This window comes from Alligator mississippiensis, chromosome 3, assembly GCF_030867095.1.
Source record: "Alligator mississippiensis isolate rAllMis1 chromosome 3, rAllMis1, whole genome shotgun sequence".
NCBI lineage: Eukaryota > Metazoa > Chordata > Crocodylia > Alligatoridae > Alligator > Alligator mississippiensis.
The window spans coordinates 275105217-275119790 of record NC_081826.1 but is presented as its reverse complement, the minus strand read 5'-3'; the positions used below and the strand labels follow the sequence as shown (position 1 = coordinate 275119790).

Sequence of the window (14574 nt, the reverse complement as noted above, 5' to 3'; positions counted from 1 at the left end):
GGCACTGCTCTGAGGACCTGGAAGTAGACCGGAAGTGCTTCTGGTATACTTCCGGGTCTCTGCCGAGCACGCTGGGGACCACCCCCCAAGCTGCCATGGGACACTCCATCTGTCCCAGAATCTCAACATTCACAAGCTGCCTGGTACCTTGAGGTATGTAGAAAAAACATTTAAAGCTGTGTCTATGTCCAAATCATCGAATCTTTCCAAATCAAATTGGAACCCTCCAAATCAATTCAGAGAGATTAAAGGGTCTCCTGATTCGATTTGGATTCAGAGATTTGACCGCCGAATTGGACCAAATCTCCGCCGTATTGAATCAAAATTGACCAAAGCTTTACACAGCCCTAGTGTAAACAGAAAGTGGAGTTTTCTGCTCTGCTCCTCTCCTCAGAGAGCCCCAGGGATGTGCATGGGTCTCCCAAGTGACATTAGTACTGACGAGAGTCTGTTCCATAAGGCTACTCTTTGCACTCATACACGTGAAGTTTGAAAACATGCAGAGCACATGTAAGGCAATATTCTGACCTGTATCCAACTATGTAACACAAAGAAAATGATTATCAAAGAATAACAGCATAAATATCACCCATGAAAGTCTTGAACTACAATTATATTTCAAAAAAATCCCCAACGTAATGAGTTTTCTTTAAACATGTCCATAGATATTTATCGTAAGAATAAAACTGCACATTGAAGTTCTCTTCATCACTCCCATGGGTTAACTTGGTTAACACTAGCTTGCTTCTAAAAGAAAACCACTGCTCTTCTGACTTTATGTTTTCCATTTCCTCAACTGAAGGAAGAACAAGAGTGGATGAAGGAGGAGATGAATTGTTCTAGAATATACTCATTCTGTCATTTTTTCTACTTACATTCTCAAATGACACTATTACAGAATTATTCTAACTAGATTGCCATCTCTGACAGATAGGTTAGATTTTACTCAGAGGAACTGACTGAAGAATGTTACCAAGGATTACAAGCCAATCATCAGTGGTATGTTTTGTGACAGTGAAATGGGTAAAAGAAATAATAATATAATAAAACAGTACATATTACATGCAAGCAGATTGTGTACTCATGATACCTGCACACACAGCATGAAGATTTTTAAAACAGATATTCAAAGCAACCTTGTAGATATAAAATTAATTCTCTAACATGTGGCCTCCTTTTCTAGAGTGCTGACCACTTCTTCCCATTGAACTTCCACAAGGAAACAATTATCAAACAACGTGCTAATTTGTCTAAAGCACCTTTCAGTTGGACAGCCTGGGAACTGGAGTAGTACCTAAAAAAGCTATTCATTCCTTTTAGCTAACATGTAGTATACTGGACAATTTTATCAATATAATTTCCTTAATTTTAAAATATTATTTAGTTAAAAGAATAAATACACCAAATAGGTTCTAATCTTTTCTAATACAAAGATTAATTTAAATATGAAATATGCCTACGGAAAACAGGCAATTTGTATTAGGTTATATTCCTACAAAATTAATTCAAAGTGACTGTTGATACTGAAAACTGCCAAGTGAAACTAAACTGAATGCCCAAGAAAAGTTCATCTCAAGAGCTACATACAATGATGTAGCTCTTGATGGCACCACCAAAGTGTGGGCATGTATACTACGGGTGTGCGGAAAGGGCCGTATTCGATTCGGATTCAGATTCGGCCCAAATCGGGGACAATGATTCAATTAATTGATTCATATCACTGTCCCCAATTCCATTCGGCTGAATCCGAATCTGAAGATTCGATGCTGATTCGGAGAATCAGTGATCTGGCCATAGACACAGCTTTAAATGTTTTTTCTATATACCTCGAGGTACCAGGCACTGGGGAGCTCCCCGCACTCCTGTGGGACGCTCCATCTGCCCCAGCATCACAGCATTCATGAGCCGCCTGGTACCTTGAGGTATGTAGAAAAAACATTTAAGGCTGTGTCTGTGTCCAAATTGTTGAATCTTTCTGAATTTCTCCAAATTGATTCAGAGTGTTCCGATTCAATTTGGAAAGATTAAAGGGTCTTTGGATTCAGAGATCTGGTCACTGAAATCAGGCCAAAGCTCCGCCGAATAGAATCAGCATCCAAAGCTTCACACAACCCTAATGCATACGCAACTTTATTTTCACCCAGTGATTAGGGAGCCACACATGTTGCTATTGCTATGCCAAAGGAAAGATCAAGGACTTTTTGATGTATGTTCTTGCTTCTGAAATAGGCAGTGAATATCTTTAGTCTGAAAAGGCCTCTCATAAGGAAGTCTGACTCACAGCTCTTGTTTCCCTTGATAAATGTCTAGGACAGTATACATAACCATCCACAGTATGAGCACTGTGCTCCTCTGCTAGGAGGTGTGGAGAGAAGCAAATAAAATGAAATAGGATAAAGAACCCTCAAACAAAGTGAAGGGAAAGGTAATGCCAACACATATGCTTCACTCTTCCTCTGAGCACACAGGACCCACTCTGAAGCAGTAATTATGTGCTGTAAGTGCTCTGCAGGGTTTCTAGCCTAGGTGTGTGTTGGAAGTGAGGCAGGTGGAGGCACCACATGCTTCACTCAGAAGGCAGATGTCTGTAAAGAAATGAATACTGTTTCCCATAATCAAAATAATACCTCCCTTTGGAAACTGTGGAACTCAAATCTAAGAAAGGAAACCTGTGAACTCTGCGATCCTACCTTGTCCTAATCTCAAGTCAACAGACCTACTTTTTAATTTTTTTTTGCTCTATGGTCAAAAAGCAGAGGGAATTATCATCACCTCTTCCCATCAGCACTGAGGCAAACAAATTTGCTAAACATAATTACCCAGAATGTGTTCTATTTACATAGCATTGAATTGCTTATTTTGCAACACTGGGCAATTATGTCCATTGCCAGTAACAATGATAAAAGAAGAAATATTCTTCTTATGAAACATCTGACAGTTTCTTTATTCAGAAAATAAAATAAAATAAAATAAAATGTATTAGATATTCACAGAAACTAGAAAATAAAACTTTGAGAGGCTTATCCAATCCGCTGTCAACTCTACCCGCTGCTGGCAAAGGAATGACCCTAACAACGCACATTTTAATACAATGTCCGATTTAAAATTTCCCAAGTGTTGTAACTTTTGCCACTTCATTTGGACAACTATTCTACAATAGAATGGATGTCATCATTGTGGACCATTTCTACAGATATATTAACAGCATAACTCCTCATGTAATTCTACTCACATCACTGGAATGATATCAGGGGTAAATTTGGCCCACAATCTAAAATGATAAAGATAAGTCAGAAAAAAAATTGCCATTGAAACATTTTAGTGTCAGGCTCTTTCCAACTACAAAGACACACTCCTCTTCATTTTCATATTAAATTTCAGCTCAATTCTTGGCAGTACTTGACTGCTCAAGTTTTCAGTCAAAATGCAAGAAAAGAGCAGAAATCCATAATCCACAAGGAAGCATAGTAAATTTAAGAGGCTGTCTATTATTCTCACAGTTTTTCAGTCACATCTTTCCTAGTCAGAATGTGTGACAGCTATACATCAAACTACAGCTCTATAAAATATTTACATCATCAGTAAAATGGGGGAAAGATATTATTTATGGCCTGTTAGAAAAGATTTTTTGCACTGTCACTTACAATCATTTAGTGAACCCATTTTTCAGGTGACAACCACCATTGTGCCAAGATTATTATTTTCTGATATAACAAATTTATATTTATGGCATATGTACTGCCAATTGATGGAATGAAAAAGTGACTGGCAGAAACAATGGAGTATTTTTCTGGTTCTTAAATGAACTTTTAGGAAAATCTGACTTTCAAATGCATATACTTTGAATTGGCAAAATGAGTTTCTATCATCTCTAAAATTAATTGACTCTATTTTGACTTTTGAATAACTGTATTTTTATTTATTCTTCTAACATTATGACTGGACACTGACCAAGACTCAAACTGAAGTCAGGTTCTGCTTTAAAACGTATTTTCTATGCTCTTGCTTCTATAAAGATATCCGCAGTCTCATGTGTGCGCTTAAAGATAAACACATACATTAGTTCTTGTAGATTTGGGGCTGTGCAATCCAAAGGAAGGATTCCTTCTATTCTTTCACACTGTTCACTACGCAGGAACACCTCACAAAAAGTGTGCTCCCAAGGCCACTAAAGTAAAAAGGACTCGTTCCATTCACTTCAGTTGGCTTTAGATCAGGCCCCACAAAAAACAGCTAGTTACTTTTTCTAATGCAACTAAAATCAAATAGCTAACTGACCTCTGTTGTTTGGAATCTGGTTTGGCTCCAGAAAACTCCTTTCAAAAACCTGCTTGACTAAGTGAGCTACCCATTTTGCGTAGCAATGGGTCTCTCAGAAAGGGACCTTCATATATACATAACTACATTTTAAATCGAGTGAAAAAATACCACTTAACATATAGCATTATATCCCTAATATTTTAGGCTATACTGACCTCTACAGATAACAAATTAAAATGAATCATTATTCAACTGAATTGGTCTTCATGGTCCCTGCAAAGTTAAGAGTCTTTGGTAGGCCTCAGTATTTCTGCTTTGGTTTCATTAGATGAATGTCATCATTACTGCCTAAATCTGATTACTTCAGAGGCTGTTCCAGGTAGACCAGGGACTTTATATATAAGGAGAAAGGCTTTAATCTAGTATTTCTAAAATTCAAAAGCCATTTTCAGGAATGACTCATTTTAAGTTCCCAAAAGATCTGACACGCACAGTTTCCAAAACACACACACAGCTGTCTGAAAAATCCAGCTTCCTTACAATGTCTCAAGTCTAAAAACTGGGGTACTGAGACATTTATTTATCTATGCCATTTACATGTCGCCCTTCCCAACAAAGGCTCGGGGCAGATTACAGCAAGAGCAACGGAGCAACTTAAAGGACAACTAGAATAAATAAAATAAACTAAAGCAAAATAAAGCAGAGACCCACTAAACAACATCTTGGACTAATTTTGACTGCTAAATGCCTGCCAGAACAGAACAGTTTTGTAGCACTTTGAAAAGACATCCAGGCTTGGGGTCTGGTAGGCCTCATGAGGGAGGGTGTTTCAGAGCTGAGAAGCAACAGCCGAGAATGACTTCCCATGTATGTTCACCAAGTGGACTTGGCATACTGAAGGTACATGCAGGAGGTTGGCCTTGGCTGATCTTAGTGATCACAATGAAGCATAGGGGAGAAGGCAATCCCTTAGGTATGTAGAGCCCGGGCCATGTAGGCCTTTATAAGTCAAAACTAGCATTTTGAATTGTGCCTAGAAAGCTACTGGGAGCCAGTGCTGATGCTTGAGGACTGGAATAAGGTACTCCGGGTGACATGCTCTCATCAGAAAGTGGGCTGCCATGTTCTAAGCCAGCTGCAGCCTCTGAAGAATTTCCAAGGGCAGCCCCCTGTACAGAGCACTGCAGCAGTCATGCTTGGAAGTTACAAAGGCATGGATGTGGTGGACAGATCAGAATCTGCAAGAAAGGGTCACAGCCCTCTCACCAGATGGAGTTGATGAAAGGTGCTCCTAGACACTGATGCCATTTGAAGATCCAGGTGCAGCAGAGGATGTAGGAGCACCCCAAAGCTGCAAGCCTAATTGAAAAGAGCAGGCTGTAGCCTATCAATAATAAATGTAATGTGGCCTGTCCACCCACATCACTCCTGTTTTTTCCAGGATCAATTTCATTTGGTTCATCTGCATTTAGTCCCCAACTGCAGCCAGGCACTGGGAAAGGACCTGGACTCTGGGGCCAGGGTCAGATAAGAGAGAGAGAACTGGGTATTATCAGCAGACCAATGTCATTTCACTCCAAAGCGCTGTAAATCTCACCCAGCAGTCTCATATACATGTTGAACAGGAGAGGAAACAAGATGGAGCCCAAGGGGACCCCACAGGAAAGATCCTGAGGGGATGGCAAGAATTCATCCACCATTGTTCTCTGGGACTTCCCTACTAGGAAAGAGTGGAACCAGTTTAGAGCTGTCCCTCAAATACCTGACATATCACGTAAATGGTTTATCAGCACCTCCGATCTTTGACTAAGGACCTTGTGCAATAATCAATCCTGTTCCAATAAAGGAAGCAACGGACTGACCTCTCCTGTGGCTGAAGGTGGCACATAAGAAAGAGACATGCGTTCTTAGAATGGCTGAGTCACCTTCATGCTATGGTGCATCTCCAGACATATCAGTCAGGCCTCCTCCTGCCTACGACTATGCAGAGAACACTACATTTGCATCCTGCCCTGCTGTTGTGGGGGCTCGGCACAAAGAAACGATGACTCCCTTTGCCACCTCCCTTTCTCTATTCCACACAAAACAGCTCATAATTGCTGTCACTGTCTTAAAAATACTGTTGGGTCTTGTGAGGCAAAAGGGGTGGTAAGCACAATTGAAAACTGTCATTGTTACTCACAAAAATGAATAGTTCTTCCTTCTGCTTGTGTGTGAATTTGTTTTTATGCGATCCTCACATAATACTTCTCTTCCTGACTGAAGTCTTGCATTAGGTCCCATAGTACAAATTTTAAATTACAGCAGAAGAATATTCAGAGACAGAGTTAATGTTCTTAGTCATGAGTTTTCATAGTTTAACAGTGTCAATGAGGAATAGAGGTGTGTATGCCATCCTGGAAAATTTGAACACCTAGAGTTTTATGTACAGAACTCGTACAGTTCTACAAAAAGGCTTTTTAGCCACATTACGCTTAGTGCTTCGTGTGTACGCTTAAAATACTAGTCTGGGAGTGTAAAACAAGGGCAATAGCATCACTAGCAGTGAGCAACTGGGAGACAAGCCCCAGGCACTGATGTAAAGGAGGTGCCAGAGTGGACTTAAAGGGGGTGCCGTCCTACTGTGCTGCAGAATCAGTGGTTGCTCCTTGCCACTGGTGACTGAGATTGGCATCACTCAGGGGTTGGGCTGACCCTGCTAGTGGGACAAGTAGGGGGTTTATGGCATTAATCTCCCTGTCAGCCTCACATGGCTCAGGAGATGCCATTGCTGCGGGAGAAGGTGTCGGCATGGCCAGCAGTCAGGGGGTTTATGCAGCTCCCAAACTGCAGCATCTGCCTTGGTCATTGCTGAGGCAGCTGCAGGAGGGGGCCACAAGAGGATCTCTGCACCCAGAGGGTGCTGCATTAACATACTGGCTGCAGCCTGCACCAACATTTCCCCCATTCCCCCCAGCAGCTGCCTAGGACACAAACCTTACCAGTCAGGCCTCTCAACAAGGGTGCAAAATGATGCATGTTAATTTGCTCTTTCATATTGTTTCTTCACCTTGTGGAACTTCCAAATGGGCATTACTATATCAGGATCAACCCGTGTCAGGCAGCATGTTACTTTCACACTGGCTATGCTGCATGATAATACTCCAAACTTTGACCTGCTGGAAGTTTTTATCTATTGAAATATAAGCCACAAAAGTTTCATTACAATTACTCTTTGAGATTCATCAATCTTTTGCTGCAGGGAATTTCAGTCATCAGTTCAATGGTTCATTTGCTCTTACATCCTATCAGTGGCAACACTATTTATGGTATTAATATTAATGAATCCCTGAGAGGGCTTATCCATCACTTATAATCTCCCCCTCCCCCCTTCTGTTCTTAAAGCATGATATCTAATGGCTTGGGGCTGTTTCAGAAATGCAAAAGCATCATTAGTCAAAGAGTATCAGACTCCTTGCTACTTCTTTTTCAGAAAGGTAACGTAGCTCACTTAAAAATTTACCATGCTTTGTAGAGATGTTTAGAAATGTAGAGAATTAAATGAACTGCAGAAAGGAGTCTATCATCATCTTTAAAGATTACACAGTGGTCTTCAATTTAAAAAAAAAAAAGTCACAATTTATCAACAGCTACTGCACTGACAGTTGCCACACTGAAAACTGCAGTACCTCAAAGAATGCATGGATATTACTGCTGACAAATGTCAACTTTTAAAATTGAATCCTCTGTATATTTCCATTGTCTAAAAGAACAGGATTTAATGAAGCAAGTCCTACCTCACAAAAATTTCCACAGCTCAGGGAATTGATAACACAGCTGAGAAACTTCCTCTAAGGTGGATTTGGGAATTCAGCCATGACTGACAGCATAAGAGTCAAATAAGTTGGAACATGTCTGCATTGCTGCAGACTCTGATTCACAGAAATAGTAATGAGTTAGACTGAGCCTCCTGATCCAACAGACGTTAGCTGTTAGATCAGGAAGGTGGAGGATTGGCTCCAATTTGGAGCTGGTCCAGGGAGACAAGCTGCATCTTCCTATGCTCCTCTTCTTCCCCTGTCTCTCCTTCCCTGGTTTTGCCCTGACTTTCGCAGCTCTGTTGCTGTCTCTGGATGGGAGGAGGGAGAAGGCAGGGGAGGTAAGTCATTCTGGGGTTCTCAGCTGCACTGGAATGGAGTGGGGGGGGCAGGTAGATTGGAGCCCCCCTCCCCACCCCCAAGGTAAGGGTCTCCAATCCTCGCCCCATTCCAGTGGGACTAAGAAAACCCCAAAAGGGACCTCCCTCCCCTGCCTTTGCCCCCTTCCATCCAGAGACAGCAGCTGGGGTCAGGCTGCTATTGCAGTCAGAGCAGATGGAAATTAATGAAGCTGCTCCACTTAGCAGCATCTTCATTTGAACCCTCATATGAAGGTTAATTTGCCCCACAAACAGAGGGTTGTGCAGCTGTGCTCTTCTGTTTGGGCAAAGCTTTAAAGAGCTTTCAAGGGGCCAATAACATGACAAATGTCATTTCTTTATGAGCCCAGACAATGCATCGTGTAAGGTAAACTGTTCCATTAGTAGTTACTTACCTAACTCTTTAAAATTATGCTTTATTACTAATCTGATCCAAGATCCCAGGATTGTTCATGTATTTTATCCAGTGACTGTTTCATGATTCAAAGTCCTGGGAGCTGGGACCAGAGCCCAAATCTCCTCCCCTCCTCATATGTCCTCTTTCTAGATCAATGAATTCTGAATTCTTTGTTGCACAGGGGCATAGCTTCATCAGAAGGGATGGAAATAATCACACCCAGTGCAGCCAATAGCCTGGGGGTAGGGCATTTTACTGCGACATGTAGGTTTGAATCCCCTTAGCAAGGGAAGGAAATGAATTTCTCTTCTGCACCCTGAGTAACTGCTCACATGTCTAGGTCACTACATAAAATGTCAGCAACAGCAGAAGCACTTTTAGCTCTGTTTTAAAAGGGGAAAAAATGAGCCTTGTGTTTCAGTGGCAAATGGAATCATAGACCTGACTATAAAGGAATCAAGAAGTTTTAAGAAAAAGCAGCTGCCAAAAAGCTTGTCTGAAGTGGTGTGCTGAGTCCCCTGGCAACCAGGAGGCTTCAACTGTGATCTGACAGGCACTGGGGGAGCCATCTGTGACCCAGGTTCACCAAAGGTTTTGTAGAGCTTCTGAAACTAGGGTCTGGGCTGCAGTTTCCTTTTTTATTTTCATTACATACCAGAAAATTGTCATTAGTTTACTTGGCAAACTAAATTGCCCTGCTAGCATGAAAAATCTTTTTGGATACAGGACAGTGAAGATGATACCCCTAGACATGGAAAAGTAGGGCACAAGCCCCAGATGTCCAAATGGCACAAATACAGCAACTGCAGACAGTGGAGACAGTGATCTAGCCACTACGCCATGGGCTGCTGCTGCCCAAGGCACAGACCTCCCCAAATAAACCTTTGAAATCACTTGTTAAGAAGAAACATCTGAGCAGAAAAATAGCTCAAGGTCTGTTTTATAATGTGTTTACGATGTCTTCCTGCTCTTCTTACCTCAAAATTCTCCTGGGATTCCCACTTCTATTAAAAATTAGTGAAAAAGGGCTGCAATTATTTTAATGTTCCTTTCCACTTGATTTCCTTTAATTTTTATGAATGCAAGCAAACACATAACTTGAGCATCAGTACTTGAATGTTATCAAGCTGTTAAGGGACAGAAAAAATAGTTTCACAATGGTACTTATTCAAAACTTGAAGGTTTCAGATTAGTACCTGCCTATGAAGTAAATGATGGCATTACCATCAAACAGAGAAACTAAAGGCTTATAGCACATAAAAATATTACACTAAATGGAAATATAAAGCTAATGAAAAATAATATAATAAAATGGAATTTGAAGGTCCCATGACTGATAGCTTCTCCCAATAAAAATGGATCCATATATTATTCATCATAAATCTTGTGATGAAAATGTTATATAACACTCAGTGAAACTGCCTAATAAGGATGATTTATCATCTTATCTATAGCAGAAGTTAGAATAAGACCTAGAAATATTTAAACGCCTACAGTTTGGCTAACCCCATTCAGTCTGGCCCCTATGGGAACATTTGCTACCGTAATTCTTTTGATACGTTCATCAATGTTGGTTAATAAATGTTGCTGCCTAGGTATTTGACTTGGAACACGTGGCATTCCGATTAAAAATTACCCTACAGAATGTCAGATAAGAGCTGTCTGAAAGAGATTTCAAAATGAAATAAGCAATGAGAAATCATTACCAAATGGAAGCATTTCCAGTGGGGTTCTACACAGTACTAAGCCTGATACTATATAACAATTTCCTATATGATCTGGAAGTAAAGAAATTAACTGGTGATTGCACCTGCTCTCAATTCGTGCTGAAGGGACAGTGCTGTTCATTGTGGAGGGAGGAGCAGCTGTGTGGGAACTAGTTTGCCCCCCTCCAAGTTCCCTCCGACATGGTACCCACCAGATCTACTGCAGCACCTGAAGCAGCAGCAGCAGCAGGGGATCAAGGCAGAAGCACAATGTACCCTGGATGGAGCATTATGCTGAATGGCAATGGTGTTACCTGCCATGGCTTAGGCTCCCCCAACACTGCTGTGGTACAGACATGGACACTCTCTGCTCCCTGTCCCACCACTCCCTAGTTTCCAAGGGGCTCTGCCTGGGCCCATGGAAAAAAACCCTTTTTGTCAGGCTGCTTCCCCCCACCCTTCTCAACAAAGAGTGAATAGGGTGGCACCTGAATAGGGTTGCAGCCCCCTTTTCGAAATCCTCAATCTCATGGTCTCCTGGTACCATCATAAGACTAGGACAAGTAACAAACCAAAAAACCTAGAAAAGTTAAAGCAAAACCAAGTAGCCATTTTCTTGTGGGATGAAACTGAAATATAAATATAATTGACACCATTCAGAACTGCTTGACAGGGCTCAGCGCACTGACAAAATGTTAATTCCTGGTCTTATTGTGATACATATGCTAATACTGAGGGACCATGCAGCTATAAAAACTTGCTCTAAGCATGACTATGATTTCTTACTGCAGACTGATGTACCCCTCACCCATAAGTCCTAATGGATGCCTGTAGATGTGTGGGGATGCTGCTCCAACATGCTGCAATTACAGTACATTGGAAAAGACAATTAATCAAGTCTGCTGGAACGTACTAATTGGCATGCTCCAGCAGCCTCCACACCTCATGTATTCAGTGTCCCCACATTTCAAAATGGTGTCGAATGAGCTTTAGTTAAAGGACCCCCATCACCATTTTGAAGCGTAGGATGCTGAATGCATGAGGCACTGCAGGTGCTTGAATTAGAGCAGTTCTTGGCGCTCCCCACTCCCAGTGCACGTGTAAAGATGCCACGTATCTCCACAATTTCTGGAACTCTTGCAGGCTTCAGTGACTATGGTTAGTCTGAGCCACGAGCTCTAACTCTAGTTCATGTTGCTATCATTTCCATCTATTATACTTCAAATATAAATGCTGTTCAAACCCAATTAGACCTTTTGTTCTTTGAACTCAGATTTTTTAACTTTTGAAACCTTCAGCTGACCTCCCACAAAACAAGGAATACCACATTTCCCCAAATCCAAGGTCACCTCAAATTTAAGATGACCCCCACCACCAGTAATTAGAGAGTCATCTTAAATTATGGCCTCCACTGCTGCAGTGGTGAAAGCAGCAGTAGCAGCAGGGGGGCAAAGATTCAAAGTTGTTTTTTGAAAACTGACAAGTAAATAAGTGTTTCATTTTGCATTATGTAATGAAGAGTCCCAACAGCTGCAAATCAGAGAAAATTATGTCTTCTGACAGAAGACTGCTTCTTCAATGCTAAGTAAAAATAAAAATGGTTTGGAAACTTATATAAATGAAAAGATATCCTACTCAATCCATCTACAGGATTACAGTCATAAGTGTTCACCCACACCATGCATCTGGTAACAGGCTTAGGTTTAAAAAGGGATGTGAACTCTTTAAGACATAAGTATAGCAAACATATCACCCAAGCTCAAATATTTTACCAACCTTGGTTTTAGCCCCTCAACTCTTTGATCCTTTTTTACATAAAGATATTTAGTAACTAATTATTAACGTCATCTTAGTTCAAATTAGGAACCATACTAGACTAAAAATATAATTTGATTTATTTCCATTGCTCATAGCTTTATGCTCCTTTCCACAAGGAATTAATATTACTGTTGCTGTTGAAACAGAAAAAGAACTGTTGCTGCTGCTGACTGGTTTTTGTATCTGAGGCAATTAAAACACAACTCGTTCCAAACTTGGCTTAGGAGAAATTTCTTAAAGATTCTAGGGCTATTTGGGGTCTTAAAAAGACAAAGGTAATCTGAAGTAAATATTACAGTTTATACATGACAGGGATTAGCCAGGAAACACATATAGTGCTTGCCAATCCATTTGCCAGGGCAGAAAAAAGCAGAGCAACGCATGTGGCTGAAGCGTGTACCACTAAAAACTGGAGCCTGGCCAGCCAGAGCCATGCTCTGGCTGCCAGGCAGGCTCTACGCACCCAGATCACCACTGCTGTTGCCCCAGGAGGCCCCCAGGACTGCAGGTAAGGCTGTTGGAGCCAGTCTAGGCGCTGGCCCCAGCCTCCCCTACTCCACCCTGGGCAACTTGCCACACAGCAAAGCAAGCGTGCAGGGACATGCCCAGGGACAACTAGCAGTGGCACAAGTATGTGCCACTGCTATTTGTCCCCAGGGAAATGCACATTTCCACTCATGAGGATGTGCCAAAAGTGTCTCCCCCATATTAGGTTCAAGTATGAAGCCACGAAAAATAAATAAATAAACAAACCCTCCCAACCACAGTGAAACATCCTAAGTTATACGCTTATATTAAGTGGAGTATTTATTCTGATCTTGCTTTTCATAACAATAGAAGCAACTTGCCTTGGAAGCATTTCTAATTATCAGTCTGGTACCCTTGGAAATAGGCAAAAATTCAAGCTTTTTTTCTGAGAAGTAGCATTTTAGCTGCAAAAAGCTATGCTTCTTACTGACTGACATGAAATTCAAGAATAAATGTTTGAATAATTCACTGTATAGGAAAGCAAAACTGGTATTGTGCCTACTCGAGGGGTTTTATCAGAGAAGTATTAAACCATCTACCTGAAATGCAGTGTTTTGTAATATCTATGTTCAACCAAAACTGGCAACCTTCATGTATGGTGACAAACTTTTTTAAGGCCCTCAGACTCCTTTCCCCTCCTTACTTTCTTAAGTTCTCAATCTGCAACATCTTGCATACTTATCAGAAAAGTATGTTTTTTGGCTGATTGCTGTAGGCTGATATTCTTTAGCTTCTGCCTGTACCGTCATCTTTCTTTAGACATCCTTTCCTCCTTTGTAGTATTGGTGCTACACTGAGAGCTCATGAAAAAGTATGTACCCAATTTCTAAACCAGGTCTAACTGTTACAAATGCTAAGACATCCATGTTCATCAAAAGAATCACTAAGCTCCAATAACTCCCAAGATGACCTTGACTGTGACTTATGGTTTTGTGTTCAAAACATGCAAAGTTTGTGGTACCACTTGGTTTTGCTGCAAGCTTTTCATAGGTTATGAGGTTTTAAATGTCTAATGGAGGTTCTGAGAGATGAGGCAAGTGGTAAAGACTCATCAAAAGCGGCTCTTCTCATTGACAAAAAAACCAAAACAAGGAATAAACATTGTCAAGTCTCTAGATTTTATTACTAATTGAACAACTGTTGATGCTCTTTTCAAGTACCAGCTCCTGCAGTCAGGTGATTATGTAAGAATCCCAGCTGTCACCAGAATAAGTCTGCCCTTTGGGGTAGAAGAGAAAAAGCTTAAAAAGCTTGAAAGCCTCAAATCCCAGAAGGAAAAATAAAAGACTAATATTTATTATTTCAAAAACCTCATTGTTTTGGGAGTCTTTTGGGAGGTCTGACTCATAATTGTTTTTAAATACTTGGCAATATTGAAGAAAAAGAGCCTTGTTCTTAAACCACATGCATTTTCTCTTAATGTGTCTGGTTTAGATTAGAGTGTCTAAAGAATTTTCTTGTTTGTTTTACTTCTTGCTTCTGATTTTTAAAAATAGTGCACATAGTATGACACATGAGGATAGATCCAATTCCAACCCACAGGGTATCTAAATGAACTTAGATGCCAGCATAGCATGCTGTTCTATTCTTGCCCAGTCCCTGCAAAATGTTAGCACACCTCTTTTTGCAACACTCCGTTATCTTAGCCTTAAGGTTGAATCACAAAAGCTGTGGGCAGGAGAATAACC

The 14574-nt window shown here is 40.9% G+C and overlaps 1 protein-coding gene across 2 annotated transcripts in view; it reads right to left on the bottom strand.

Moving 5' to 3' along the window:
• OXCT1 (3-oxoacid CoA-transferase 1) overlaps nt 1–14574 on the bottom strand; it is a 147792-nt gene that overhangs the window by 31961 nt on the left and 101257 nt on the right. Inside the window, exon 14 of one of the 2 annotated variants that reach the window (XM_019496003.2) lies at nt 13982–14105. The exons of the other annotated variant lie outside the window; for it this stretch is intronic. Coding sequence (XP_019351548.2) covers nt 14067–14105 — 39 coding nt within the window. The 3' untranslated portion in view covers nt 13982–14066. Of the gene's footprint in view, nt 1–13981; nt 14106–14574 lie in introns of those variants that run through there. 2 annotated transcript variants of the gene reach the window in all.